This window comes from Anopheles coluzzii, chromosome 2 (genome assembly GCF_943734685.1).
Source record: "Anopheles coluzzii chromosome 2, AcolN3, whole genome shotgun sequence".
Lineage (NCBI taxonomy): Eukaryota > Metazoa > Arthropoda > Insecta > Diptera > Culicidae > Anopheles > Anopheles coluzzii.
The window spans coordinates 85578415-85605907 of NC_064670.1; the positions used below are offsets into that span (position 1 = coordinate 85578415).

Here is a 27493-nt window from a genome sequence, read left to right on the forward strand (position 1 = left end):
CGATGTGTCACGTTCATTGTTACAGTTTCTGATCCAGAACCACTTTAGGTTCAGTATCCATTTCAGGAACGGTAAGGGATCAGAACCAGTTCCGGGACAGGTATGGGATCAGGACCAGTTCCGGGTTAGGACTTGGACCGATATGATTTCAACGCTGGATGTGTTTGAGATTTGTTCCAGAACCGCTTAGAATTTTGTAAAAAAAATCCAATATCGGCATAGAACTAACGAGTCTTCTAGCGGCCACTATTGAATCCGCTACTAGTATATAATACTTTTTATTATATAAAAACTCTTGCCAGTCCAATTTGAAAAATTTATATTTCTGACTATTTCTGACCTCATTTCTGGTTTATTCAGACCAGGCTCTTAGTAGGCCGTGTGTTTGACACCTCTGGTCTAGCACCATCGTCTGCGCCAGTAGTATCAGGTAGCTATAATCATTGAATTCCATGGCCCTTTTATATCTATGTGGATGGCGTAAAAGGGTTTAATAGTTTCGGTCAGTTCTGGAACCATTCCAATGGCATGGTCTACCCAAGCGCCACAGATTAAGCTTAAACGACTGGAAAATTTAATATCCATATAAAAAATGAAAGCTCCACAGCTTCATTGGTTTGATCAATAGATGGCGTATTAAAACTGATTATTATATTGCTATCCTTTTCTTGCAATGTGTTTCGACAAGTTTTATCTTATCATGCCTATATAGCCTTCTAACTTTCTGAGCAAAAATCTATATAAATGGTCGTGTGGTCAGATACGTGGGTATCAACACCAACGACCATTACTCAAATCTCACTTGCTTCAGTGCTGGTGGTTTCCATTGGAGTTTAGTATTTAAATAATTGTATCGCCGTTCTAGTTCTAGCGATGCATAACTTCAATGCGAAACCATACAACAGTACAGAGGAAATGAGAAAGCTCTCCTCCAAGCGATGAAGCACAACTGGTTGGGGTATCCCACCAACAGAGAGCGCCACCATCTTTTTCGCTATTTTTAGAATGCATGAGTCGTTTGCCGTCTGCTAAACGAAGTCTTTCTATATTCCGTTTAGGTAGAGAACTTGAGTCGTTTAGAAGCCGTTTAGTGGTCGTTTAGTGGATTTGTGGCACTTGGGCGGGCTCAAGAAATGTGTTGCCATCCCTAGAATTTCATGTGAGCGCCGTATGTTCCCGCTACGAACGGATTAAATAATACCAGCCATACTCTTTTAATCACAAAAAACATCATTCTTCCATACAAATTGTATGGCCTACCCGGGTAGGCGGTTGTACGATTACGTAATGTTTTTTGGTTGTACACAAGACGGTTAAATGGTTGCGTTCTTAACAGTGCTCCTGCCGAAATCTGCCAATATAATCTGGTCACACTGGCCCGCAGGGCAAAAGCTCGCTCGAAAGGTCAACAACCGTCGCAAAACGTCAAAAACGACCGTCGCCAGCGCCTCGAAATCGTTACGAGTTTCGCTCGCTGGCGACGCCGGTTTTGACGTTTTGAGACGGTTTTGCGACGGTGGCCGCCAAAAGCTCGCCTTGCCCTGTGGGCAAAGTGACCAGAAATACCGATTATATATACATTGGGTTTGAAGGAAAAAATCTCAATTTTTTGTAATCATTGAACGATGAAACTCAGCCAAACAATCAAATCAATCTAAATAATCCAGTGAAAATCAAATTACAGCACGTACGATAAAATCGTATCCAATGGAGCACTGCAGTGGCCCTAAGCGGTCGCGTGGAGCCCCAATAAAAAGAACTTGTCACCACTGAGAAAAAAGAATGAGCATCTTAGTTACTCTTTGGTTTAGAATTCCTAGTACCATTTTCAGATCAACATTTCAGAAAGACCTTCATTTGTGTAACCGCTGAACCAAATCTAATCCATATCCTAAGTAAAGGATGCATATTCTTTAGAAATGGAACTTTAATTTTGCGCATTAGTACCCCCCCCCCCCCCCCCCCCCCCCATCACGCTTAACACTTCTTTCAGTTTCACTTCTTTCAACTCGAGTTAAGTTTCGAGTTTTAACCTATCGAAAACTACCGATAAAATTTTGATGCGCCTACCGAAAACCGCCAAAATAATCTGGCCACACTGGTGCCGGGTCGAAGCAACCAAAACAAAGCAAAATGCCGAACGACGCGGAAACGCAGCGATTGTTAGATAAAGTTTTTCCCGTTTTCAAGAATGAAGTAAGCGTTTTATTCTTCTCACTGTAAAGAGAGCCATCGATATCAGATCAACATTCATGATTTACCCTTACAGCTTAAAGCAGAACCCATTACCGTGGAGGAATTGGAGCAGCTGCATCAGCGCCTGAAAACCAACGAACTGCTGACGGAGGTGTACGAATCGTTCTTCGCAAAGATCGAAAACATTCTGCAGCATGTTGTGGTGCCCCAGTTCTGGTCACGCTTCAGAGCCAAGCTGCCCCAAAAGCCATCCCGTGATAGCTTCATCCAGTATCAGCATGCGGTTAAAGAGCTGTACGACCGGTTTGCTTTTTTCCGGCGCCAGTTAAAGCGACTGGAAACGGTTTGCCCGGCAAAGGATGTTCCGTTCGTGCACCGGAAGCTACCGAACGAAGTGGTTGTGTTTTGTAGCCACTTTCACACTACGCTGCACGCGCAGCTTCCAGACGACTTTAACGAGCTGGTGTACCGGTTCTACTTCGTCGCATTCCGTGTGTTCATCTACAGCCACTCGGATGGGGAAGAGTATATGGATGTGGCAGAAAGCAATCGCTGCATCGCGTGCGACATGACCGCCGGAGACTGCCAGTGCCAGGCGATCGCGGATGCGTTCACCAGCACGAACCGATATCTGTCGATGATGGGAATTTTGGAGGAAATAGCAGGCTACACGCTGAATCTGCTGATACAGGAGCGGATCGATGCGAAGGTGGACGAAACGAAGGAAAACTATGCGACCTCGCACGTGGAAAGTCTGGAACAGTGGCTCAACACGGTAGTAATGGAGTGGTTGACCCGCATCTACAACAAAGGTTCGCTCCAGATCCATCCGCATCATACGGCTCTGCAGCGCCACATCGCCCAGATGCAGAGCAAGCTACTGTTCTACATGTACGACAAGTACGCAAACACGATCGTCGATCAGTTCTTTCAGATTATCATCAACTTCCCGATGTCCCAGTCGGCGGTCGATGATCTGAAGCTGTGTCTGAGTAAGATCAATCTGAAGCGCTGCTTCGTGACTACGGTACGTGATATGCTGCGGGAGCGATTGCTTCACCCGGGTGTCGATACGCCGGACATACTGACGGGGTACGTGGCAGCGCTGAAGACGTTAGCCCACTTTGACTCCAGCACCGTGCTGCTACGATCGATCACGCGACCGATCAAGGAGTATCTGCGCAATCGAACCGAAACGGTACGCTGTGTCGTCACGAGCTTCACTGGCGACGGCACTTCCGATCTGGCCGAGGAGCTTGCAAAGGGAGAAACGGAGCCAATCTTCAAAACGTCCAGCAGTGACAAACTGGACGATCCCGATTGGAAAAACTGGCAGCCAGATCCGGTAAACATGGCACCGGCCGCACTGAAATTTATCGCTTCCAACAAGCGAGCGGACATCATCTCCATGGTGGTCGACATCTACGGGAGCAAGGAAATCTTCGTCAACGAGTATCGCAACTTGCTGGCGGAACGGTTGCTGTCGCAGGCGGAATGTAGCGTAGAGAGGGAGGTGAAGCATCTGGAGCTGCTCAAATCACGGTTCGGCGAGAGTTTGCTGCACAGCTGCGACGTCATGCTTAAGGACATTACCGAATCGAAACGGATCAATGCACACATTCTGTCACCCGACTCCGGTACCGCCGAGGAGCTATCGGGCCAGGTGTCCGCACTGATCGTTTCGTCGCAGTTTTGGCCTACGTTCCGGAAGGAAACCATGGAACTGCCGACCTCGATTAAGGAAATGTTTGAAAAGTACACGAAAGCCTATGAATCGTACAAAGTGAACCGCACGCTGCAATGGACACCGTTGAACGGGAAGGTCACGATAGAGCTGGAGCACAACGGGAAGGTTCAGGAGATGCAGGTGACACCCGCCCAAGCTGCAATAGCTATTCATTTTAGCGAACAGCGTAAGTACCATCATCTGGCTACAAATCATATCACCACCTGGACAGGTTTTTAACAGAGCTTCTATCGTTTTTTTCATTTACTCTCGATCGTTTAGCGCAATGGGAATTGGATTGCTTGAGCCAGAAGATGAACATGCCACCGATCGTACTGCGGAAGCGCATCGTGTTCTGGCAATCGCAGGGTCTGATACGCGAAACGAAGGAAAACCTGTTCGTGCTGATCGACAAAAGCACGGAAAGCGACGTTAGTGCCGACGCGATGCAAGCCCAACCGAACGACGTGTGCGAGGAAGAGGAGGCGGAGAGCGCGATGGAATCGGCCAGCGATCAGCGCGAGGAAGAGCTGCAGGTGTTCTGGTCGTACATCGAGGCCATGCTGACCAACCTGGACTCGTTGCCGCTCGACCGCATACACCAGATGCTGAAAATGTTTGCGTCCCAGGTGGACTTTACGCAGGACGAGCTGAAGCACATCCTTCAGCGCAAGGTTCGCGAACACAAGCTCGTTTACGCCGGCGGAGTCTATCAGCTGCCCAAGTCGTAGTCGAACTGACCGTTTACACAATTTATTGTTTATCACAGAAACCGGTCAATATAGTCAGGATCTAAGCCTTCGAACGAGATTTTGTTTTTCACTGCTCCGAGCGGCACGCCAAGCTGGAGCATTTTAAAGTACAGATCGTACTTAGGGTCTCTCTCTACGGCAGGCGGATTGAGCGTAGAGATTTCGGGTTGGGATTGCAACTCTGCAGCTGAAACAGGTTCCCCGTCGGAGCTTCCCAACGCAGTTGGTTGGCTATCGCTGGGTTTCATCTCCGCACTCGCCGGAGGGCCATCGTTGTGCTGTTTCAGAACATCTATCGACGCTAGTTTGGCTTCTACTATCAGTAGCGACGCTTCCAGGTTTTGTATTTTTTGCTCGTAGGTCACAAATTTGCTCTCACAGTCGGAGGCAAACTTGTTCAGGAACGTCACAGTGCTAACGATAAAGTGATTGATGAATGCAACCATTCGTTTTTGATTGGTGGGAGGCAGCTGCAAATGAAGAGTTGATATTAGCATCGAGGCTTGAACGTAGCCAAACAAAGTTTCTACTTCGTGTTTCTGCACTGTTAACGAATCCATTGTTGCAGTGTGTCCGGTGAAAAATGCGTTGGTTTACGATTCAGTCTTCGGCGAACTTAGGAACAATGCAAATTGCATTGCAATGCAGGCCTTAGCAGAGATTTCGTTTGTAAACAAGCCAAATTTTCTGAAACACCTAATTCTGTCAAACTCAGATGTCAAGAGTGATATGAGGGTAAGGTCGCTGCCAGATACACCGAAAAACCACTATAACGATCGAATATAACGCATTGTAACGCTTTTTCGGTCGACAGATAACGGTTCACCCATCGGTGAGGGAAATCCTAACGAAATTGCTGTTAGCATGCTTCTGCTGAGCCACACATAAATTTAACATGGATTTTTCTTAAGTTTTAAGCTAAGTTTTCCAACAATTCTTCAACATCAAAATTGAAAGAAATAAAACTCAGTTTTTCTTTGTTTACAATAATAAGCGTTATTTTTCGGTTGTCAGCATTTATCGTCACGATAATTTTTCTGTGTCTGGTAACGGCCTAAGGCTGGAGGCAACGCTTTATTGCAAGCGATTTTATCGAATGTCAAGTTTTCATAAATGATTTGACAGATAACGTTGGACGTGCAATTTCGTCGTACAACAGAAACCATTTTTTATTTTATTTTGTCGGATCGTCACATCCGATTTTATCTGTCAATGTAATTACAATGGAGCGCCGATTATCCGGGCTCTTCGGGACTCAACCTCGCACGGATAATGAGTAAAAATATTTATTTTATCACTAGTTGAAATGTGCCGTAAATTATAGCGTTTTTTGTTATGAAAATGTGCTCTTATAACCGCTTTTTTAAATATCCTCTTCATAACGCAATGTCACCTTTGTATTGAACTGTCATTTCTCAACAGCACGGATAAACGGACAGCCGGATAAAAGGTACCCGGATAAACGGCGCTCACTGTATATAGGTTATATAGGAAAGGCATGTGGACAAAGGTGGAAGAAGTCGCTTGGAGCGAAGTGGGAGAGGGAGGCACAAAAGCTAACCACGAAACGAGCACTGCAAGCGAGTAAAGGACGGCTAAAGAAAATGAGCGAGATGCAGCTATTTTCGAACGTCAAAAACCCTCGACTTGCCCTGCGGGACATTTTGACAGTGAAAATGTAAACACCAACACGCACGCTGTTTATTTGATAACAAACGAACGAGCTTCGTGTGGAACGAAACCCCGTTTTCAACCCAATTCTGAAGAGTATGTTGTGACGATTTTGTGTTTTCTTAAAGCTTTCTGATTTCGTGTACAGTTAAATCATGTCCATCTAGTGGTTAAAATGTCCCAGACAAAGGAAAAAGGTATCAAAACTCGTAACCCTTGCGCGGTAATGTTTGTTTTCGGTGGTGTTTACAGTGATCGGTTCTGTTGTTTCGTTTGCAGAGATCTCACTGGAAGAGCAGTTAAGCAAATTATCGGTTAAGGATTGTAGGTATAGAGTGTCTCATATCAACTTCCTAAATATCTAATGCTATATTATTTATCAGTAAAATCTCAGGTCACAAGAACTGGGAATAGGAGCAACCGAAAATCTCCGCTTCTGCTACCGGCAGAGGTAACGAACCGGATCGCGCTGGATTGTGAAATGGTAGGCATTGGACCGGACGGCAAAGAGCACATGCTGGCACGCGTGTCCATCGTGAACGAGCAGGGCGATGTGATTGTCGATTGCTACGTGAAGCCACAGGAAACGGTTACGGATTATAGAACCGAAATCAGTGGAATTCGGCCGGAGCACGTGAATAAGGGTGTAGATTTCAAAACGATCCGTGAGCTAGTGAGACAGCTGATTCATGGCAAAATTCTGGTAGGACATGCATTGAAAAACGATCTGATGGTGCTGAACTTAAAACATCCTAAATAGTAAGCTTCATTCTGCAGTGTGCGTATTTTGCGCTAATTACCTACAGTACAGTACGGCTTTTCCCTCTCTTTCCCTCGCATTGCAGCAACATTCGGGACACATCCCGCTACCGTCCAATAGCGAAAAAGGCGGGCTCGTTCGGGACGCCTAGCCTTAAAAGCATCGCGTATGTTTTTCTCCGCGAGGACATCCAAGACGGTTCACACTGCTCGGTGGAGGATGCACGGGCCGCCATGAAGATTTACATGCTGTTTGAGAAGGAGTGGGAAAAATCCGCACTGCCCGCGTGGATCGGAGCGATGGGTAGCGATTAACGGCTGAACGCCCCGCAGCGAGTCGCAGCGGTTATTCTTCGACAGATTGCTTCGACTGTTATTGCATTATATTGTCATAGTTATACAATTTTAAGCCTGTTTTTACTACACAACTTTCCCGGAAGTATTGTTTCCTTCTTTCCGAACATCATGCAACAACACCGTCGGGTCCGTGCGTTTTTAATATTACAAAATAATATCGTTTATTCCTTAACCGCTAACGTGCGCGCGAGGCTCGCCATTCAACCGTCCTGCATGTTTTCCATGTTCTCCAAATCAATTACCGCACCTTCCACCGTCGTATCCGTATCCGGTTTGGCCGCTTTCTTGTCTTTTCGTGATTTTATCATCTTTCTAAAATCTTTACGATCAAAAACGAATAGATAGATATCACTCCGATTAAGCAAGCTCCACCCAACGCCACCCAACGGAACTGCGGTACTTACTCTCCAGTTCGCCTTTTAACGGCTCGATGAAACTTTCGAACTCGATTTCCTCCAGCCCTTTAAGCACGTGGTCGGCTGTGAGCGATTTTTGATTCTTTTGCTGCGCTGCCGTGGTGGCCGCCGATGTGAGATACAGGACGAACACGGAAGTTGCCCGGGCTAGCGCGACGCGGCATTCGCTGGAGATTTTCACATCGGCCGGAATCGCTTCCTTGATCAGCCTGGTCACCGATGTGTTGGGCAGGTTCAGATCCTCGATTCGTTCGACCATTGCGAAATGAAAGGTTTGTGAAGCAAATACGATTTTTAACACGATACACAAGCGCTTGAAGCAGAATGGAACCAGCTGCCGGAATGTTGTTTACATGGGAATAAAGAGCGCCATTTCCCGTTTGACATTCGGTGCGGTATCTATGCACAGTGGGAGCTTTTACGGTCATTCTTTTCAGCACGTATATTAAACATATTTTATTAGCATTTTATATCAAAATTTAATGATTTATAATTTTCTTTACTCTGCTTTGGATGGGATTTTTTCCGTTTTAAAAAATAAAAAATGCAGCACACCCGTAGTGCACCAATTTCGTCACATGTTGAAAAGTGACAGATTCCGCGAAAATGTGTTTGTATACACAGGGGCTGGAAAACGCGCGTGTTTGGTAAACGATTCGCTGCTCGCTTGCGTTGCTGCACCTTCGTTTTATGTTTTTAGTTCGTGCTTCCCGCTTCTCTATCAAGTGCTCACTGAACCACGCACCGTGCAGGTTTGTGATTGAATCTGGCATCATGGAAACCACCAATAACACAGCATACTCCGCATCTCTCCCATGCTCTGTATTACAGATTCCTTCTTCTGACCGGTCCAAACATGGAAAAGTCAGCTAGCTCGTCTTCGTCCACCTCCTCGCTGGAACCGGCAGCTAAAAAGCAAAAGCCAAATGACGACCCACCGAAACCGTCCGACAAAGGCAGCGCGGCCGGTCGGGAGGATTACGTCGCGATGCTGAAAGCGGACCGTAAAGCGACGGCCAAATCGATACTGGATTTCGATTTCAACAAGAAACGCGTTCGCATCCTGTCCGATGCCAAGACCATCGAGGATGGCAAGCAGGGCGTGCTGTACTGGATGTCGCGCGATGCCCGGGTGCAGGACAACTGGGCCTTCCTGTTCGCACAGAAGCTGGCGCTCAAGAACGATCTGCCGCTGCACGTGTGCTTCAACTTGGTGCCCAAGTTTCTGGACGCCACCATACGGCACTTTAAGTTCATGCTGAAGGGCCTGGAGGAGGTCGCCGAAGAGTGCCGTAAGCTTAACATCCAGTTCCATCTGCTGCGCGGTAGTGCGGGCGAAAATGTGCCGGCGTTTGTGAAGAAACACAAAATCGGTGGCGTAGTGTGTGACTTTAGCCCGCTGCGCGTGCCGATGAAGTGGGTCGACGAGGTGAGGAAAGCGCTCCCGATGGAGATCCCGCTGTGTCAGGTCGATGCGCACAACATTGTGCCGGTGTGGGTCACCTCCGACAAGCTGGAGTATGCGGCCCGCACCATCCGCACGAAGGTGAACAAAAATTTGCCCACGTACCTGACACCGTTCCCGCCGTTGGTGAAGCATCCGTTCACGGCCGACTTTGAGGCGGATCCGATCAACTGGAAGCAGGTGCTGGACACGCTGCAGGTGGACCGTACGGTGGAGGCCGTCGAGTGGGCCACGCCGGGGTACACCGGTGGCGTGAAGACGCTGCAGACCTTTGTCGAGAAGCGGTTGGGCAAATTCAACGACAAACGGAACGATCCGACCGAAAATGCGCTCTCGAACCTGTCGCCCTGGTTTCACTTCGGCCAGATCGCGGTCCAGCGGGCAGTACTGACGGTGAAGAAGCACGGCAAGCGGTACAGCGAAAGCGTGGCCTCGTTCTGCGAGGAGGCGATCGTGCGACGGGAGCTGTCGGATAACTTTTGCTTCCACAACAAAAACTACGACAATCTGCAGGGTGCGTACGATTGGGCCCGCAAAACGCTGGACGACCATCGGAAGGACAAGCGGGTGTACTGCTACAGCCGGGAGGAGCTGGAGACGGCCAAAACGCATGACGATCTGTGGAACTCGGCCCAGCTGCAGATGGTGAAGGAGGGCAAGATGCACGGCTTCCTGCGCATGTACTGGGCCAAAAAGATTCTGGAGTGGACGAAAACGCCCGAGGAAGCGCTTGAGACGGCGATCTATCTGAACGATCGCTACAGTCTGGATGGGCGCGATCCGAACGGGTACGTCGGTTGCATGTGGTCGATCGCGGGCATCCACGATCAGGGCTGGAAGGAGCGCGAAATCTTTGGTAAAATTCGGTACATGAACTATGACGGATGCAAGCGTAAATTCAACGTGAATGCGTTCGTGGTGCGCTACGGTGGGAAAGTGCACCGTCGCAAGTAGACATGCCCTGTTAAAGAGTTGACAACAGTTGTCAGGTCGGGTTCCTTGGATCGATTACTTACGTTTTGAGATTTTTGTTCGAATTATTTTTTTAATATTCCAGTGAAGCATTTAATAATTGCTTGTTTGTCCAGTTAACGTTCGTTTGATCTATTTCGTATAATGACCACCGGTTTGTAGGGTTCACGTCACGTGGCGATGCAAATCTTCTGGAGTTATCGTTTCTTTGAATGTATTTTCGTTCGTTTTATGAAAACGTCTACCTCTACAAGTAGATTACATACATTAATGGTAAGATATTTAACGATAACAGCACATCACTTCACCAGACCAGACGCCTGGTGGCAACGACTGTGTGTTATAGTGTTCAGGAATTTACAGTACAATGAACAGATGTAGTAATTATTAATCACGAAACAAAACGAATCTTTTTCAGTATAATTACCAATAAACACGAAGTAATTTACAAACTATAACGTTTGTCTTTATATTATTGAATACATCTTTAAGAAAACCCCAGATACTCCACATTAGTTACTATAATAGTAACAAAATTGACACTTTCAGCAACTAATACATTAAGTAGTATGTCATTGGCTTTCAAGGAAAACTACTAATGGCATATTGTATACTGAATGAAATTGCATTCTATAAATGCATTCTATAATTGCAACTATAAAACAACATATATTAGAGGGTTTTCCAGGAGTTTTCATAGCTGTGGGAAACTTTATTGACTCCTTCTTACATGAAATGAACTTATTGTAATGGGAATTGGACTTTCTAGCACCCTTGTTGGAAAAATCAAATAGGAATTTCCAATGAGCCTGTCCAAAAAGGGTGCCATAGAGTCGAATTTACAACATATGAAGTTCACTTCCAATACGAAAGAGTCTAGAAAGTGTCCCACAACTATGACAACCCTTGGAAAACCCTGTAAATGGTTAAATAACAACACCAGTGCCCGTGTGATAATAAAACTTTATTGAAATGTTCTTGATAACAAACCGTAACCATAATCTGAACGATATTTACCAGCAAACTAGAAAAAATGCAATAGTTGCAGTAAAGTAAAACGAATAAAAACATGTGTGATTGTTGTATAGATTTCATTACATTGTTGGTGCTTTTAAAGCGTTGGCCGACGTAGTAATTTTTGCTTTTTCTTTTAATTTTATATTTCCCTGTTCAGTTGCGTTCAACTACTGTAACCTTAACTGGATTGCAAAAACTAGCTTAAATAGCTTTCACGGCAGCTTTGCAAATTGTATATAGATATAGTTTATATTGCTATCATACGCAACTGTAAATGCTCGATACTTAATAATTGAAATTGATTTGTTTCAATATAAAGATAGAAGATAGAAACAAAAAACAAACCAAACTCGTATATTAAATTCAATATCCCTTTTATCCTTAACTGAACTGAGCATAACTGACATTTTTTTCTCGCTTTCCCGGTGGAAAAAGGGTGTGCATATAGGGTTTCTCACGTTAGATTACAATATATACCTTAGAGTTATTATACGCATCAAAGGCACTCTCCCAAACAAATCTCAATTTTCATTGCACACGCATTTATGGGGTGAAATAATTAATTTAGATATGGCGAACATTTATATAACATTTTTAAAACAAGGAACAAACTTCCTTCTTGCAACGATTGTTTAGAGAAAGCGTTACAAAATCAACCGCAACAATCATATTTTGTGTTTGTACGTGTCTGTATGAAGCCGAACCATCAACAATGAATCATATTATTGCGGCTTGTATAAATATGTATGTGTGTTTTTTTTAAATACAAGAATGTCTTTTGATTGGAGTTTTTAATTAATTATTTCTTAAGTTAATAGATAAAAACAACAAAATTAAAACTTGCGATTGCACTAGACCTGTAGAGCGTAACGAGGGTATGATTTTTAAAACCGAATAAAATACTCTAGCCTATGTTGTATGTTCGTTTCGAACGATATCATTGATTTATAGATTTATCTTAGATGTGACAAAAACGGTTTGGTGTTTTTTTCTTATCTTACTCGCTACTCGTTTAGGTATGATTATTTGGGTACGGAATATTTTCCTATTTTTGTTTTCATTTTTGTTTTTTTTTTCATCTTCATTTAGCTAAAAGCCGAAAGCATCACGAAACATTTGACTGATGAGTATTAGGGTGTACTTTAGGTAGTATAAATGTGTCCGTTTTTTTGATAATCAATTTTGTTTGATGTTGTCGTTTAATAACTGTTGAAAAAATTGTCGCAAATATTGATAATTGAGGGATTTGTTTTGCAGGTCAAGAGAAAAGCTATACGAATTTTGTTTCGTACTTGTGTGTTAGAACACAAATCAATCATGAAAATCGTATTCTTTTGACTAGAGGTATAATATAAAATGGATATTAATTTGACTAATGTTGTATGGTTGTGGTTTAGTTTACCCATTTGTTTAAATATTCAATCCAAACTCTTGCTACGTCCTGCTTGATATACGATTTCTCCTCGATGAACCGCTCATTTATTGCCGTGGTATGTGATACGATCCTGCAAAATGAAAGTGAAATTATGTTTTACATCAAACTGTACAACTCCCTTACCGTCAACGCTCATCATTGCTTACACAATCAGTAGTAGTTAAAATGGTGCGTGAATCTGCATGTCGGGCCCACACAATTAAGGCTGTATTACTTTAATTTTCCTCTCAATGTAGGCACGACACATTGGACAATCGTGAATTTCGACGTGACATCCAGAGCAGCAGCACATATGGCCACATGGTAAAAATATCACTTGTACCTGTACACAACCCAAAACGATACCATTAATGCCACAGCCCGCTTGAAGTGACCAAACACAGTTCTTCTTACCAATTGCTCCATGCAGACAACACATTCTGCAAACTGTGCTACCGGCGCCGCTCCACTCACGGGACTGGTTGGTTCGGACGAAATGACGGCACCACCTCTGGCCACACTTCCGGCACTGGGACCAGACAGCGGTGCACTCGGCGTTGCTTCTACTTCCAGACCCAGCTCCACCGAGCTGCTTCTTCGGCGACCGTTCGCCTCCGGCGAATAGCCTTCGTCACTGGGAGCCGTTGCCATCGGCGTGCCCGAGACGGACTCCCCTTCCGGATAGTCAATCTTGCAGTTCAAATAATCGTAGTAATTGGCAATCGATTGCAGGATGCCTTGCCGGTCGGCAGGGTTTTGCACGCCAGCATTAAGCAAATCCTGGTCGGCAATGTTGCACAGCTCCTTGTCCTTGTTTTGCCACAGTTTGGACAAAAACGGCAAACAGTGCACTACACCGTTCACCAAAAACTGGTAGCCCAGCACCGGATCGATTGACGCGGTGTCGTTTGAAACCTCCGCGGGCTGCCGATCGAGCAGCCGTTGATACTGCAGCAACCAGAAGTCGGTTTGTTCGCTTTCCTTTTGCTTTTCAATCATCTTGAGCGTGTCAAGTAGCTACGAAAAATCACAATTACAAAACAAAAAAGTTATCTCACGCCCCGTTATTGCTGCAAGGTGAAAGTGCTGTTACCTGCTGTTTGCGTTGGTCCTGTTGTTTGAGCAAATCCGTTAAAACGTAAGTCAAATTTATGCGTTGGTCGGTCAGATTTATCTACAAGCGAGAGAGAGAAAGAGAAGATGGAAGAAAAAACCCCAAATTGAAGCAAATCATCAAAGCAAGCGGGAATATGCAATGCAAGTCACTTACTATTTGATCATCTTGGTTAACCTTCTTGCGCTCGATCTCGTACAGAGTGAGGGCGGCCAGCTGAGACTCCACGATTCGCACCTGCTCCACCAAACCCCAGGTGCGCGAGTCGTTCCGGGCGATCAGTGCCGCGACGGCACTCTTCTGTATGTCCTCGTTGCACGTGATCTGGTCGATAACGTCCTGCCTGTTTCTATCGTAGTTCAAAAACACATTGTTCAAGAGATTGTTCGTCTCGTACTCGCGCTCGAGAATGCTGCGCGAAGATTGGTCTCGCTGATTATGAAAGTTTTGTATGATGTTGATTTCGTTCTCGAGCAGGTTGGTCATCGCACCGAGAATCTCCTGCTTGCGCAGATCGTTCTGCTGGATGTGCAAATGTTCCAGCAGCCGCTTTTGCTCTTCCCGCTCCTGCTCGAGGAATGCCGGATCCGGTCCGTTCTTCAACGCAAGGAGATTATTGACCAGCTCGTTCGCTGTTTGTTCGTCTGCAACGGGAACCATTTAATCAACACGCTTGGAATTTGTTGAACAAAAAAACAAGTATTGCCGTATCTTACCTTTGATAATATTATTGATAAGCCGCTCCCGTTCAGTCTGCTTTTCCTGCTGCAGCTTGTGCACTTGCGTATCGTTGGCGCTCTGCTGCTCGAGCAGCTGCTGCAGCAGCACCTGCTTCTTGCGCTGCTGCTGCTCGTGCAGCTTGCTCTCCGTCAGCACATCCTTCTCGAACGCCAGCCGTTCGCGCTCGAGCAGCTTGCGCTCCTTCTCGTACCGATCGCGGGCCAGCTCCTGTTGGCGCAGCTCGTTACGCTCGCTGCTGAGGAACGAGGACGTCGCGATTGCCTTTTGTCGATCGGGTGCGGCCGTCAGCGTTCCGCCGCTCGGGTCCTGATGCACTTCACCGGTGGAAAGATACTTGATGATGGCGTACGTACCGCCGGCCACTACATCCGGCGGTGGGTTCACTAGGTGTTCCGGGTCGAGCACAATATCTACGAGATTATCACACGTTGCCAGCTGGCTGGGCAGCTGAGAAAGACGCACGTTGCCGCTAATGTCCAGTACTCTAAGGTTGGTCATGAACGCTAACTGTTCCACCGTCGCTAGATTGTTCGCTGAAAGATTGAGCAGTTCCAACTTCTTCAGTCGTCCTATCGCTATCGGTAGCTTTTCCAAGGCGTTGTTAGCTAAAAATAGTTCCTGCGGGAAATCAAACGGTTAGAATAAGGTGCACCACCATGCAGTAGAGCAAAGTTTTGTTATCTCTTACCCTGAGGTTTTCTAGTTTGTATATATCTTCGGGCAGCTTCTTGAAACGATTGTACGATAGATTCAGCGATTGCAGTAATACTAGGTCGTCCAGCGTGCCGCCACCGGCCAAGGAGGATAGCTTGTTCTTCGACAGTGTAAGGGCCTCCTTTCGCAGGACCTTGCACATAACGAACACGCCAGCGGGCACATCCTTAAGGTTGCAGTCCTCCAAATCGTATATTGGTTCCGGTGTTTCCTTCGCCTGTTGGGCAGGGGTAGGGCAACCCACGCCACAGAATAAAACAGTAAAAATTAGGACATTTAGCTCAAAATCGATAATTTTCGTCCATGCTGGTGGTGTAGGGAAGTATGTAACCAGCGTGATTGTAGCGAGCAAAAGTAACTAATGTGTTGATAGTATGATAACTACAATGCATGCACTTAACGGGAGGAGGACAGAGGTATGATTTATGGTGTAATGCGTTTACCAGGCACTGCTTCCGTTCTAGACGCGCTTTGTAATCCACATTCGGTTGCTGGCTTGTAGTGGCCATTTCACTGTCTTCTGTTGATGTGAACAGGTTTTCATTGTTCGAAGACGAAATGCGACAACCCATATAAAACAATTAATCTAATTGACTCGTTTTTTTTTGCTTTTTTGGCTGCCTTTTTTGTGTGTCCCTGTCCCTGTCCCTCAGTACACACTAAAAACCACACGATTATTAGCCACTACCGACCAAACTACGCGTGAGGTAGCCGAGAGGGTTCACTTTGCACTCCCGCATGCACCACAGTTCCACCGGGGAGGAGCTCGCGTAAATTGGCGTCAATTCCGTAAAAAGGGCTATTTAGCGACCAGCGAATCACGCGCGCTATTTACTGCAGCTACTTGTGCTTGGTTAGTTCGATCGTTGCCACGGGATTTCACTACAGCTTACTACGATTTTACACTACCAAAAACCACTAGCACTACGGTATGGGGATGGGGGACGTCCGCGTACAACAATCAACACTACCGTGCAAAACTAACTATCGATGGCTAAGTTCCGCTCCGATCCGATGATGCGTTTGTTTGCGTTTGTACTTATGAAACCGACGCGATACATGCTAGGTGCATGCGTTCCTTAAAATTCTCTTGAAATGTAGTTTTCCGCCCGTATACCGCCTCCACCGCAGTAGTTTTGTGTGTTTTTTTTGTTCGATTCGTTGTTCGTATGCGTGTCCGTATCCTTTTGCGGGGCAAACGCGTCTTTTGATTGCTTTCACGAATTTCTTTCCCTTTCGTGCGTTTTGCGCAATTCACAACATTGGAGGATTCTTTCTTTTGTCTGTCTTTTTTTTTGGGTCTCTATTTCACGCACAGAACAAAAAGTAATGGTCACGGGCACCAAATGTTTTCAATCTGCTTCACGGTGACTTCTCGCGTAAACGAAGTGACGTTCTGGCGATGGCACACTGGTAATGGCGGTGGTCGAATGGCGCAAAAAAACATGAAATATTTGTTTGAAAAACCTTTTTTTAAACAATTATTCAATAAACATATCGAATGCTGCTCCTAGATTAATTAGAAAAGAGTTCGCCTAACGATATGAATATTTTTTTAACGAATTTTAGCACGCAATCATTGTTGGGCCGTTACATGTCAGTGTTTCTTAAGCAGTGAGTGCACTTGAAACAAGATCGTTACAACGGCTACTAGCCACGTGCAATTAAATAAGTAATTGCGTAAATAATAAACATTTAATTGTATGCGTAATTATTCTTAAGATTTTTACGAATAGACATTTTCGATTGAACACTTTTACATGCACAGAATCCAAAAGGTATGGCAAATTATGAATGTATATTGCCCTTTAATGTAAATCTGTTTTGTATGTTGCTCCAATTCATAGAGTGACGACCCCGATGGTAGTTAAAGAGTTTTTCAACGAATTTACGCAGTTTTAATTAATCAAACATCTCCATCAAATTAATGTTGGATATCTTTTGTTCGTAAAATTCATTTGATATGCTATCAATTGCGAGTGGTCACGTGGAGTTTATTTTGTTAAAATTATGGATTGCATAGCCAAATAGTTGTTAGTACCGGCATACCGTGCTCATCGTGGTTCATTGGTTGTACAAACGTCCATCTTTTTGTTATTATTTGCCTTCAACGACTTAGTCAAAAATCTATGATATTTTCAAAACACGTCAGTGTTTCTTTCGTCTGAAATTTATGCACAACTTGTTCTGCCAGCAATTACCTGATAAAATGTATTTTATCCCGATTGCACACCCATTTCCTGTAAACCCCATTTTATACCTGGTTATACACCTTTTTGAAAGCCCTTTTAAAACCTTGTCCACTTTTTAAAGTTTATTCAAAATAACTGGTGGTTTTAGCTTCCATTTGCACCGAACATTCCAGTCCGCCTGTAGCCCGTCGAGTGAAGTTTTGTCTAGAAAGGAAAGAAAATAATACCAATCATCTTAAAGTCCCGGAAATGATGGAAAAATTAGACAATTTCTCTACCGCGTGTTATCGAGTAACGTTCCAGCGTGCTGTAAATATCCTTCACAGGTACGCACATGTTGTGACAGTTGTAGATTAGATTGTCCACAGAACTTTTAAAGTTTGATACCGCAATTGCGACCAATAAACCATTTTCATCAAATATTGGTCCACCACTTTGACCTGTAAGTATGAGAATTGGAATGAGAAAAGGGGCCATAAAGATACATCAAACACATTTACCACATTGAATAGAACAGTCCGTGAACAGAAGTCCCTCGCTGTACTTGGTGACACGTCCAGGTATGATGCTGGGCTTAAAGTTTATCCCCCGTGCCAACGACTTAAGCACGGGAAAACCAACAGCATACAGCCGCTGGCCGATGCGGGGAATGTAATTTGCCAGCTGGCAGAACCAGTTCGACGATTGTGCCTCCTCGAAGGTGGCCTCCATCAGTGCGATATCGTACGCACTGTCGAAGATGGGATTTTTGTAGATGAGCTTCGGGTGCATGGTTTTCTGATCATTGAATACGCATGTAATGTTATCCTAACAGTGGACAGACAAAATGTGTAAGAGTTACAGAGACTATCCGTTTTGAGATCCTTTCCCCTTAACCTACCGTTGCCAATACGTGAGAACAGGAAATGATGTAGCGCTTGCCGTTCAACTCGAACGCGCATCCAGTTCCCCAGCATCCTTGGGAGTCTATCATACATACTGAGCGGAATGCTTGAACCGGCAATGCCATCGGTAAGCTTTGGCAGAGGTTTCGTCGGTTCAAAGCAACTCCCACAATTTCTTCCATACTGATCGCTAGCGGAAAGCTAACATTTTCATTGCGATGCGTGAACGTGGAACCGATCAGAATTCCTTGAAGTTTCCTGCAATCCAGACCGGGCATTACTATTGAAATATGACAAAAAATTGCATTTGCATTAACCATTACATGTTGCGATTGTAAACTGCTCCCCCTTGGCAGCCAGAGCTGAGGTGTGTGTCAAGCAGCAGCAGACATTCGTGATCTCCAAAAATGTTAGAAATATGTCCCACGTTCAGCGTATTGAAGAACGATTCATCGCCAAAGGGTGTGGACACTGTGACCACCTCATCCAGCAGATTTGGACCCGAGCTGCCGGTTGGCCTAAGCCTGTCGATTACTGTCTTAATGTGGTTCCATGAGACACACTTGGCAAGGTTAGTAGACAGAATAACAATGCTAGCATATAGGGGAGCATATAATCGGACCGGTTTCAAATCGCCACCGATGCACACATGCAATCCCTCTAGCACCGTTTCCATGCATTCCCGCACCCGGTGAGAATGTACGATGTGATAAGCGCGGGCTGCCTGTTGCTGTAGCACGTTTTCCTGCTTGCGCACTACGCGAAAGTCTAGGTCGAAGATCTCCTTCAGCTCTGTGCCAAGTTCAACAATAGAACTGTTCTTCGTAGCGTCAGCAACCGTTTGGTTTAAACTCTCGTTATCGCTGAAAATTAATCCGGATGTGATAACGAGCTCCTCGTCGAGGAATATTGCCGACGCCTTGTGGCTACCGGACGTATGGAAGATGGTACCATGCTGCGGGATGGGTGGGATCTAAAACAATGAAGAGCTTTAGTTTTGAGTACGCCAATATTTGGCAAACACGGCAATACCTTCATATAGTTGGCGAAATCAAGCGAATCGAGCTACAATTCCAATTTAAACACCCAACTACAGACAGACGGAGCTGCTTCAAACGAAAACAAAACAAACTTTGACAGCTGCTGAGCGATAATGACCCAAATGGCCCAAACAAAATGGATGCAAGCAGATGGGAACACGCGTGGTCGTCGGCACATGGCATTTGATAAAACGAATTTTCTTACCTCTTTTCAAAACTGCTGCAGATGATAATTTTAATGGCATTTTACAAACTCATGTATTTTCTTTCGATATAAAATAGTCACATTAGTTATATTTCCATAAAATCGCTGCTCATTTCTAACGAGCTTTATCCGTTAATTCAAATATAATGAAACAAATGAAAAGGAAAAAAATGCAATCCAAATTTGAGATACAGGCGGTCCCCGAGATACACGGTACCTCTTATAGGCGGATTCGGAGATACGCGGTATTCTAAATTTGACAATTCTTTGAACAAATTGTACTGATTTGACACATCAATTGTAAATTGCCAAATAATTTCCGTTTTGATCGAATGTTAAAAACTATTTCAAAAGGTTTAAAACTGTTATATTCAGTCAGAATCATATCAGATAATTCATATAGTGACTAAAACCACCCCCTACTTGCAACATTACACGAAAATTAGTGATATTTTAGCTGAAAATCGCGAGATTCGGCTTACGCGGAAATTCGAGATACGCGGTATTTTGCGGTCGTTTTCGGTCCCCATTAACCGTGTATCTCGGGGACCCCCTGTATTTTTTAAACGATTTTTAATTGATTATAAGGTGGTTTGCGTATAAACACTAGCATTTTCTCTAAAGTCGTTGAAATTTAGGTAGTAAAAACATTATGAACTGTAGTGTCGACATGGCCAAACGACAAAGATTCAAAATAAAATCTTGTGATTTTCCTCACATTTTGTTACTATTTTGTGTGTAATAATAAGAGATTTTAGAAACTTGGCTAGAAATTAATTTTAGAAATAAATTGTGAAGTATGTATTGCTTCGAATTAAGGACACTTAAGGTATTTTTGGGATTTAATATTTTTTAACTAATTCAATTTCAATCAGTCAAACCTCTGTATTACTCATTTTACTACAGCAAACCTTCTTTGGAAAAGCAAATATTTGATAAAAAAAAATGAAGATGATCAATAAATTTACTCGAAAAATTGCAAAAATCATTCAATTACAACAATATGTTAATAAAAAATATAAGTAAAAATAATAAATTAAACGATAAATAATAATATTTTGATTCATATTCCGGGCAGTTTCGAGCTTCATGTTTCATATTTAAAATTATGGATGTTTTGATTCGCCTCAAAATGTCGTCTATAATCTTCATATTCAGACTCACAATACACCTTTTTAGTATTTAACTTATTTTAAGTTCCGAACATCCCATTCTGAATGAAGGAGGAGTGTCTTAGACCGAGAGAACGACGGCCTTAAAAACAACAGGATTTGAGTACTGTTGTTCTCTTGCACAGAACCGAAGATTTGCTATGCGTATTGACGGAATTTGAAGCTGTCTGTAATGACCATAGAATAACAATCCAGTGGAACCCCTCTTAACGAGTACGCCTTACAAGGAGTTTTTCGCAAAACCAACAATTCTAAATGCTCAACATATAACTCTCTTAACGAGTAAAATCTCGGATAACGAATAAAGTTATTTGGGTCTTCATACATGTTCGATGCTGATGTGATTGCTGCCACTTAGATGATTTACATATGACATATGTATTCTGCAAGTGGGTTGATAGCAATGCATTAATCGAAATCTTTAAAACCTTATCCGTGCTAAAGAATATTAATCCCAAAACAAATTTATAATTATGATCGAATTGGATTATTTCTGAAAAAAGTCTATCAGACACAAACCAAAATAGATCGTTCTAAAAACGATGTTTTTGGAAAATATTGAAGAAAAGACTTAAACAATTGATCACTTTTTTACTAACGACATAGAAAAAGTGGAGAAACTTCCCCCATAACGAGTGAGTCACTGAACTGGATTACACTCGTTATGAGGGGTTCCACTGTGTTTTTTTGCAATGAGTGGGCATATCTTGTCCATCTATTCACGGATTTCCTAGAAATTCCGATTATTGATTTGCAAAACATAAGCAAACGCAAAAAAAAAAATCAGACACATGGATGTGTTGACTAGAAGAAAAAGCAAGATCAACAAGTAGTATGTTTGTAGGCTGAATTGGATGGGATGTGTTTTTTTGTATCTTAGCGTCAAGCACACAATATTTCAATTCAGTTTATCAATTTACAGTTTATTTTTCCTGGAACCTGTAGACTTATAGACCTATAGAGCTCAACCTATAGACTTGCACATGATAAAAAGCTTAACATGAAGGAACTTCACGACATACTTCAGCATGTATAAAACCAATAGAATGGCATGAGCAGAAAGTATTGGATTTACAAAAAAAGAAAGACTTTGAGTTTGTGAGAAATTGCATAAAATTTTTTGTAACCATTATTTTACTTACATGAGTATCTGTGTTACAATTCGTGATGTTAATTTTTGGCGTAATGACCTTAACAGTTTTTAATTATTATTACATGTTTGTTTTTAAACGGAAATGCGTTTCAACGTTTTTAACGAACGTCCACTCTTTTAACACATTCTAAGCTCGTGCACAATCGAGCGTGTTGTTTTAATCTACTACCACACGCCAATTGATGTCAGCTGCCAAAGTGCGGTAGGCTGGCGTCGGGTGCGCCACAGCCACCACGCCAGTGTAGAAGCGGCTGGCCTCCTTTTGCCGCTGCATGCGTGATTTATTTTCATTTAGCGCAATCGCGATCCCGAGGCGGTGAGGCAAATTAATTGCCCTCGGATCACCAGCGGCAGCGGGCAGCAACACTTTGGCGCGAGCGATCGCCGCCACACCGATATACTTCTTCGGGTGCACTGTCAGACAGCTTGGCGCACATCCGTCTTTGGCTGAGCGGCAAGGCGAGGATGAGATGTGGGCAGTCACCCAGAAAGGGCTGGAGCACAGGCGAGAGTAAGACAGCAGAGTGTGTGTGAGTATGTGTGTGGCACATACAGCATTCCACTGTCATCATGTAAGTAGAGTGATCTTCGACTCATAACTTAATGGAAGTCAGCAAAACAGCAGCTAAGAATGGCACGTATCGATCATGCATCAACAAAACTTGCCTGTGATACTACTTCTCGCACGGTGGCAACACCGTTTGTCAACCGTTTACCCACGATCAGTGCTGCCGTTCGACCACCGCCGTCGTCGTATCCATGGAGACAATGAATTTGCATTCTGGAAACCCTTGCTGGGAGGTCCTGGGAATTGCACACGGGTTGTGATGGCGGATGCGGCAGCATCGCTGTCGTTCGGACAATCGCTCGGCCACCAGTTGATCAACGACCATATTTTACTAAATTGTTCGCGTGTGGGAAGCATCGGTTACGTCGGCACGTTGTGTGCCAATCCCTATTGATTACGGCCAGTGCAAATATCGCTTTGACATTCGATCGGTTGGCGGTTTGTTTTGATCTTGGCCGGAGGTCGTGTATGTCGTGTAGTGTGCCTACATCTTTTTGTTTTCGTATAGCTTTTACAAAACTGAAAGCAATATTGTACTAAGCGATTTTCGGGCCTAGCAAACAAAACCAGATTATTTGCATGTTCTTCGCCAAACAGCAAATGGGGAACAGCTGTAAGTGGTATAACAAGAATTTAATATGATAATCAACCCTGAAGCTTCTTTAATGTATTTATACCGAAAAAAAAAACAGATTGATTAAATTAAAATAGAATAAAGGTAATCAGTTATTTTCATACATAAAGGTAAATATGTTAAAAATAAATTAACCTAAATAAGTATATAAATAAATATATAACCAGTGCACATTGAGTAAAACTGAAAGAAATAGTTGTGCCCTGCAAGTGAATATATGGATTATACTCAGCACGAAGAGTTTATATTGATCTTTTACTCTTTTTTTTAAGATTCATTTTACTCTATGATTTTACGTTTTATAATTTTAGCCACCACAATTCAAAGAGATGTATAATAAAAAAGAAATTCACTAATACTCTGATTAATATCACTGAAACAAAACAATTCTACTTCCTATACGCAGTTCCTCCAGAATTGATCCTGCTCCAGTTGAACACACTGACTAGTTTTCTGTTGTTCTTGCCTAACGCTAAGAATATGTTGGCTCGTCTAAACTTTGATTTAATGTTTTCTTGCGCCCGGGAGAAATCCATGATTAGTGTTCTGCTTTTTCTTCGTTTCGTTTAAAATGGCACCCTCCGGATCGAGGCTCCAATCAATTCCAACATATTTTATTATGTAAACCATTTATGATGATCTCGTAAAGGCGTTATTGCCGTGTTATTTTAGGGCCAGCCATGGCGGGCAGGAAAGAAAAGTGCTTTCCCAGAACACTCTGGAATAGATTCGTTCTTGCCATTCGGGGCCACCGCCTTTCGCGGGTCCGTGCAGATTGGCCCCGCTCGCGATCCCCAGACACAAACAGCGATGCCGGTCCACTTCCAAAGGATGCAAATGAATCAATCTAAATGCTGACCGGGCTGGATCCTTTGGGCAAAAGGCAACTCATCGTTTGGCCACCGCCCAAGACTGCCCAACAACCGGTTCACCGGCTCCGGTGGGAGAGGTAAATTGTTTTTTGATTAATGATTTGTTGTTTTACCTGTTTTGCTGCGCTGCGCGGTTTCCGGCGAACGAGTGTGCTGAAGTGTGCACGATTAACATATAAGTTACACCGGACCGGAGAGGGTCGGAGCTGAACCGAAAGTACGCGAAAATATATATTTGGCAATGACTCACCCGTATGTCATCCCGCGTGCCGGTGCAACATCACGCTGCTCCTCGCTGCCAGGATGGCCACCGGTTCGATTCGGGTTTGAACTCACTTGGGTTACCTTCCAAGCTCCTCCCGCCCCGCCATTCCGTTCCCGTTGGGCCGCACCGTTTTGGCTGCGTTCTGGGCGACAGGCCTATAGCCTTTCGGGAGGCATTCGCGTCGGCTCGTTAATGGCATCGACAGGTTGGCTGGCGGGCTCGAGCAAAATGTTTGAAGTGAAGTTGACTTTTGACAAGCGGGGCCCGCAGGCTAAACCGGGCAGAGGTTCGTCTCATCGATCGTTCAAATTGTGTGCACGATCCCATCCCAGCAACCTAAAGCTGTTCCCAAATGTTACAAAGCAGCCGTCCGACAATCTTGACCTCAATGACAAGCTTTCGCGAATGCTGTTGTTTCATCGCGAGATTGAATCGTTTTTAGGGAAAAAGTAAGAAGTAAAAATAAAACCCGTGCACAGCGCAAAAACAGGTGTGGATGAACCGATCGCCTGAACGAGAGAGATCAGCCCGGCACCGGCCAGACAAGCTGGCACCGGTTTCGATCGCTCCCCATCGATCGGTCGGTCGGTGCCCATAAATAGCGAAGCGTCAAATCTGTATGCTAATCGAATGTTAATGAATGGTGGTGGACTGGAGGGAGAGGAGATGTTTCGTTTTATCAATGATAGCACCGATTTACTGGGGAACTTTAGCACACGGCTAAACCCGGCTAAACGACGACACGCTCTGCCCACCACCTTAGCGCTGATCACGACACCGACGAGCTGAACGATTTTTCCCCCCAAACTTAATTGGGGAAGATATGCCAGATAGTTGATTGCTGTTTATGAGTCATAAAATGTTCATCCACACGCTCACGTGGCAGCAAATGTTACGCTGATCGTGAAAAAAGCAACACACACACACACACAAAACGAGCACATAACCACTGCGCGGAGTGATTAAAATTCCTGCCAAACATTTCACAGACTTTGCGGCGGCACCGAACCAAATGAAAGGTAAGCGTGGAAAGGTCTCGCCAGCCTCGCTTAACAGACCTGATTCATGGACACAGGATAACAACACTTTTTTATAACAGCCTCAACTGTTGGCAATTTTTTAGCCAAAAACAGTGCTATCGGCAGGCTACGTCTTAAGAGGGCGTTCGGAGGATACAAGCACAAACAACGCTGAAACCCTGAGTGCTGACGTCAGTGGTGGCTGAGCGAGGGGGAAAACGCAGACCGTACAGTTAAGTTTAATTGGAAAAACGTAAGCCAGCGGGTTAGCTGCCCATAAATTGTATCCTTGATAGTACGCACTGTGCGGGAACGCGTTCAGTACCCCGCAGCAAAGAAACGAAGGCCACACTGTTGCAAACGCGCTCCGGTCCACTCCGTCCACTTCGGGAGCTATTTTAGCGCATCCTTTGACTTACGGCAGAGCACCGGGGGCGAACGCAAGGACACACCGAGTTGATCACAGAGGTTATAAAACTATAATTTTCTACGTATTGCTTGGTGTCCTACCGCACGCACGATTACTCTCTCACTTTATGCTCCGTTGCGTCTGTGCGACAGTGTAGCGCTATCATATATGTTATTAGAATAAAATAGACACGGGACATCCGCTCGTGCCATTTCTAATTCTATGGCCACAAATACACGAACACACGCGACATCCTCTAGCAGTGGGTGTAGTCGGGCGACCAGTGGGAAGTGGTGTTCGCTGGAAATACTGGAAAATGTATAAAATTAAACTTAAATTACAAGCACTCGGTCGGCAACGATGCTATTGCCTCGTGCCTGGGATGAGGAGAAGGACGGCAAGGATGAGTTGTGGCGCATGTGTCCCAATAACAGTGGGACACTTCGCAGTGGTAGTCTCGTGATGAATGGGAGTAGCACTGAACATAAGTAGCACTTTTCAGGACGTGAAGAAATTTGTTTTTTCTTTACCGCACATGGACAATTTCGTTTACCACTGAGCGCACTGAGGTTTCAAAATGCTCGCAAACAAGATGAACCATTTATTGTCTATCGAATAAAAATAAGCACGAATGAACTATCTAGCTACGTTGTATGAAGGTTTAGATGTTTGCAATAGATAAGAATAGCTTTGCTTAAAAATAAAAATCCCACGTGGATTGTGGAATGATTTATTTGATAGTTCGCATGTACATTATATAGCACAAACATCAGTAGTACTTGCTTATGATCTTTGTGTGATAGCGTAACAGACAAAAATTAAAAATAACATCAGTAACCTGTAGACAATGTTTTAAATTGTTTTAACGGCATTTAAAAATCAGCATAAAAAATGATTTGTGTCCCACCGTTGTGGATCGAATAGCGGCACATGTCATTTTTATCCCGTAAGCACACAAAAAGTTAATGATTATTATGCCTTCAAAATGTTACCTCAATGAAGATTTTTATTTTAAAGAAAATTTAAAATAGAAGCCGAACTTAGTTGTGCTATTACCCGTATCACTATAAAAAGATATAATGAGGCAATTTTATGTAGTATTTTGATGGTTTACTGCTGAACGAGCGCTACGTCCACTGCTTTTATGAAGCATTATTACACAAAAGCCACTTAACAAGAGCCGATTCGTTAAAGAAACGTTGGTTAATGTGGCACATGTGTGCTTGAGGCATCGTAAATGTGATTAAGTTGACTTATATTTATTTTGTGTAGCATTCATAACTTTAAAAAAGAAAATTTTATTGTGTACTCTCCTCATCCTGTACGCTAAGATCACATAAATAAATAAATGAATAAATTAATAAATAACTAAATCATGAAAAAGTAAATGAAATTCCCAATGTCTTACATTGCTGCAAAATCCCAGACCTAACTTAATGTCAGCACCATTCGTATTGGTAGTCACTTACGGTGCCGTGTCGTTTAAATTCCTTGCAAGTTGCATTTAATCTTAAACATGAGATTTAGCTTGATACTAAAACATGCCTATGTAAACATTTAATTAGTAGAAGTTTTTGTTTCTGTAATAAAGAAACATGAAGTTGAAGTAAAAGTACACACTTTCTATAAAGTGTATAGTGATACTACCGATGTCCGAAGTACTACAATCATTAAAATTAGTAAACGTAGCATAAGCTCACTCACGTGGCTCGGTAGAAAATCCAACGCCTGCTAAAAAGCTTTCATTTCCTTTTTGCAACTGTGCT

At 43.8% G+C, this 27493-nt stretch overlaps 7 protein-coding genes across 7 annotated transcripts; 3 read left to right on the top strand and 4 right to left on the bottom strand.

The window, feature by feature from the left end:
* Nucleotides 1-2088: 2088 nt before the first annotated feature.
* Nucleotides 2089-4727, top strand: LOC120951149 (anaphase-promoting complex subunit 2). Its single transcript, XM_040369696.2, has 3 exons — nt 2089-2196; nt 2270-4109; nt 4205-4727. The coding sequence occupies exons 1-3, from the start codon at nt 2134-2136 to the stop codon at nt 4651-4653; spliced, it is 2352 nt and encodes a 783-aa protein (XP_040225630.2). The 5' UTR covers nt 2089-2133; the 3' UTR covers nt 4654-4727.
* On the bottom strand, nt 4660-5381 carry LOC120951150 (WASH complex subunit 3). Its single transcript, XM_040369698.2, has 2 exons — nt 5205-5381; nt 4660-5144 (listed from the first exon to the last, which is right to left on the bottom strand). Exons 1-2 carry the CDS (start codon nt 5232-5234, stop codon nt 4686-4688), a joined length of 489 nt encoding a protein of 162 aa, XP_040225632.2. The 5' UTR covers nt 5235-5381; the 3' UTR covers nt 4660-4685.
* Nucleotides 5382-6336: 955 nt separating this feature from the next.
* Nucleotides 6337-7532, top strand: LOC120951891 (RNA exonuclease 4-like). The gene is made up of 4 exons (XM_040370888.2): nt 6337-6542; nt 6625-6669; nt 6729-7104; nt 7191-7532. The coding sequence occupies exons 1-4, from the start codon at nt 6521-6523 to the stop codon at nt 7417-7419; spliced, it is 672 nt and encodes a 223-aa protein (XP_040226822.1). The 5' UTR covers nt 6337-6520; the 3' UTR covers nt 7420-7532.
* Nucleotides 7533-7583: 51 nt separating this feature from the next.
* LOC120951892 (DNA polymerase epsilon subunit 3) lies at nt 7584-8258 on the bottom strand. Its single transcript, XM_040370889.2, has 2 exons — nt 7866-8258; nt 7584-7780 (listed from the first exon to the last, which is right to left on the bottom strand). The coding sequence occupies exons 1-2, from the start codon at nt 8134-8136 to the stop codon at nt 7662-7664; spliced, it is 390 nt and encodes a 129-aa protein (XP_040226823.1). The 5' UTR covers nt 8137-8258; the 3' UTR covers nt 7584-7661.
* A 135-nt stretch (nt 8259-8393) lies between these two features.
* LOC120951724 (deoxyribodipyrimidine photo-lyase) lies at nt 8394-10434 on the top strand. The gene is made up of 2 exons (XM_040370601.2): nt 8394-8629; nt 8709-10434. The coding sequence occupies exons 1-2, from the start codon at nt 8568-8570 to the stop codon at nt 10294-10296; spliced, it is 1650 nt and encodes a 549-aa protein (XP_040226535.2). The 5' UTR covers nt 8394-8567; the 3' UTR covers nt 10297-10434.
* An 826-nt stretch (nt 10435-11260) lies between these two features.
* On the bottom strand, nt 11261-16702 carry LOC120949726 (E3 ubiquitin-protein ligase LRSAM1-like). Its single transcript, XM_040367208.2, has 8 exons — nt 15758-16702; nt 15289-15531; nt 14576-15218; nt 14016-14503; nt 13839-13919; nt 13160-13762; nt 12913-13088; nt 11261-12836 (listed from the first exon to the last, which is right to left on the bottom strand). The coding sequence occupies exons 1-7, from the start codon at nt 15884-15886 to the stop codon at nt 12966-12968; spliced, it is 2310 nt and encodes a 769-aa protein (XP_040223142.2). The 5' UTR covers nt 15887-16702; the 3' UTR covers nt 11261-12836; nt 12913-12965.
* An 809-nt stretch (nt 16703-17511) lies between these two features.
* LOC120951716 (uncharacterized) lies at nt 17512-19547 on the bottom strand. The gene is made up of 6 exons (XM_040370574.2): nt 19423-19547; nt 18714-19363; nt 18387-18648; nt 18007-18313; nt 17785-17946; nt 17512-17710 (listed from the first exon to the last, which is right to left on the bottom strand). The coding sequence occupies exons 1-6, from the start codon at nt 19426-19428 to the stop codon at nt 17622-17624; spliced, it is 1476 nt and encodes a 491-aa protein (XP_040226508.2). The 5' UTR covers nt 19429-19547; the 3' UTR covers nt 17512-17621.
* Nucleotides 19548-27493: the final 7946 nt, after the last annotated feature.

What these genes read in the sequence shown, in the direction of transcription:
- LOC120951149 (XM_040369696.2), top strand. Translation starts at nt 2,134, where the DNA reads ATGCCGAACGACGCGGAAACGCAGCGATTGTTAGATAAAGTTTTTCCC. An exon ending in TTCCCGTTTTCAAGAATGAA is followed by an intron (nt 2,197 to 2,269) that starts GTAAGCGTTTTA and finishes TTACCCTTACAG; the next exon opens with CTTAAAGCAGAACCCATTAC. An exon ending in TATTCATTTTAGCGAACAGC is followed by an intron (nt 4,110 to 4,204) that starts GTAAGTACCATC and finishes TCGATCGTTTAG; the next exon opens with CGCAATGGGAATTGGATTGC.
- LOC120951150 (XM_040369698.2), bottom strand. Translation starts at nt 5,234, where the DNA reads ATGGATTCGTTAACAGTGCAGAAACACGAA. An exon ending in TAACAGTGCAGAAACACGAA is followed by an intron (nt 5,145 to 5,204) that starts GTAGAAACTTTG and finishes CTTCATTTGCAG; the next exon opens with CTGCCTCCCACCAATCAAAA.
- LOC120951891 (XM_040370888.2), top strand. Translation starts at nt 6,521, where the DNA reads ATGTCCCAGACAAAGGAAAAAG. An exon ending in GTCCCAGACAAAGGAAAAAG is followed by an intron (nt 6,543 to 6,624) that starts GTATCAAAACTC and finishes TTTCGTTTGCAG; the next exon opens with AGATCTCACTGGAAGAGCAG. An exon ending in CAAATTATCGGTTAAGGATT is followed by an intron (nt 6,670 to 6,728) that starts GTAGGTATAGAG and finishes ATTATTTATCAG; the next exon opens with TAAAATCTCAGGTCACAAGA.
- LOC120951892 (XM_040370889.2), bottom strand. Translation starts at nt 8,136, where the DNA reads ATGGTCGAACGAATCGAGGATCTGAACCTGCCCAACACATCGGTGACC. An exon ending in GTTAAAAGGCGAACTGGAGA is followed by an intron (nt 7,781 to 7,865) that starts GTAAGTACCGCA and finishes TTGATCGTAAAG; the next exon opens with ATTTTAGAAAGATGATAAAA.
- LOC120951724 (XM_040370601.2), top strand. Translation starts at nt 8,568, where the DNA reads ATGTTTTTAGTTCGTGCTTCCCGCTTCTCTATCAAGTGCTCACTGAAC. An exon ending in CTGAACCACGCACCGTGCAG is followed by an intron (nt 8,630 to 8,708) that starts GTTTGTGATTGA and finishes TCTGTATTACAG; the next exon opens with ATTCCTTCTTCTGACCGGTC.
- LOC120949726 (XM_040367208.2), bottom strand. Translation starts at nt 15,886, where the DNA reads ATGGGTTGTCGCATTTCGTCTTCGAACAATGAAAACCTGTTCACATCA. An exon ending in TATCAATAATATTATCAAAG is followed by an intron (nt 14,504 to 14,575) that starts GTAAGATACGGC and finishes TTCCCGTTGCAG; the next exon opens with ACGAACAAACAGCGAACGAG. An exon ending in TTGTCTGCATGGAGCAATTG is followed by an intron (nt 13,089 to 13,159) that starts GTAAGAAGAACT and finishes GGTTGTGTACAG; the next exon opens with GTACAAGTGATATTTTTACC.
- LOC120951716 (XM_040370574.2), bottom strand. An exon ending in GCAGTTTACAATCGCAACAT is followed by an intron (nt 18,649 to 18,713) that starts GTAATGGTTAAT and finishes TCTGGATTGCAG; the next exon opens with GAAACTTCAAGGAATTCTGA. An exon ending in GTTCTCACGTATTGGCAACG is followed by an intron (nt 18,314 to 18,386) that starts GTAGGTTAAGGG and finishes GTCCACTGTTAG; the next exon opens with GATAACATTACATGCGTATT.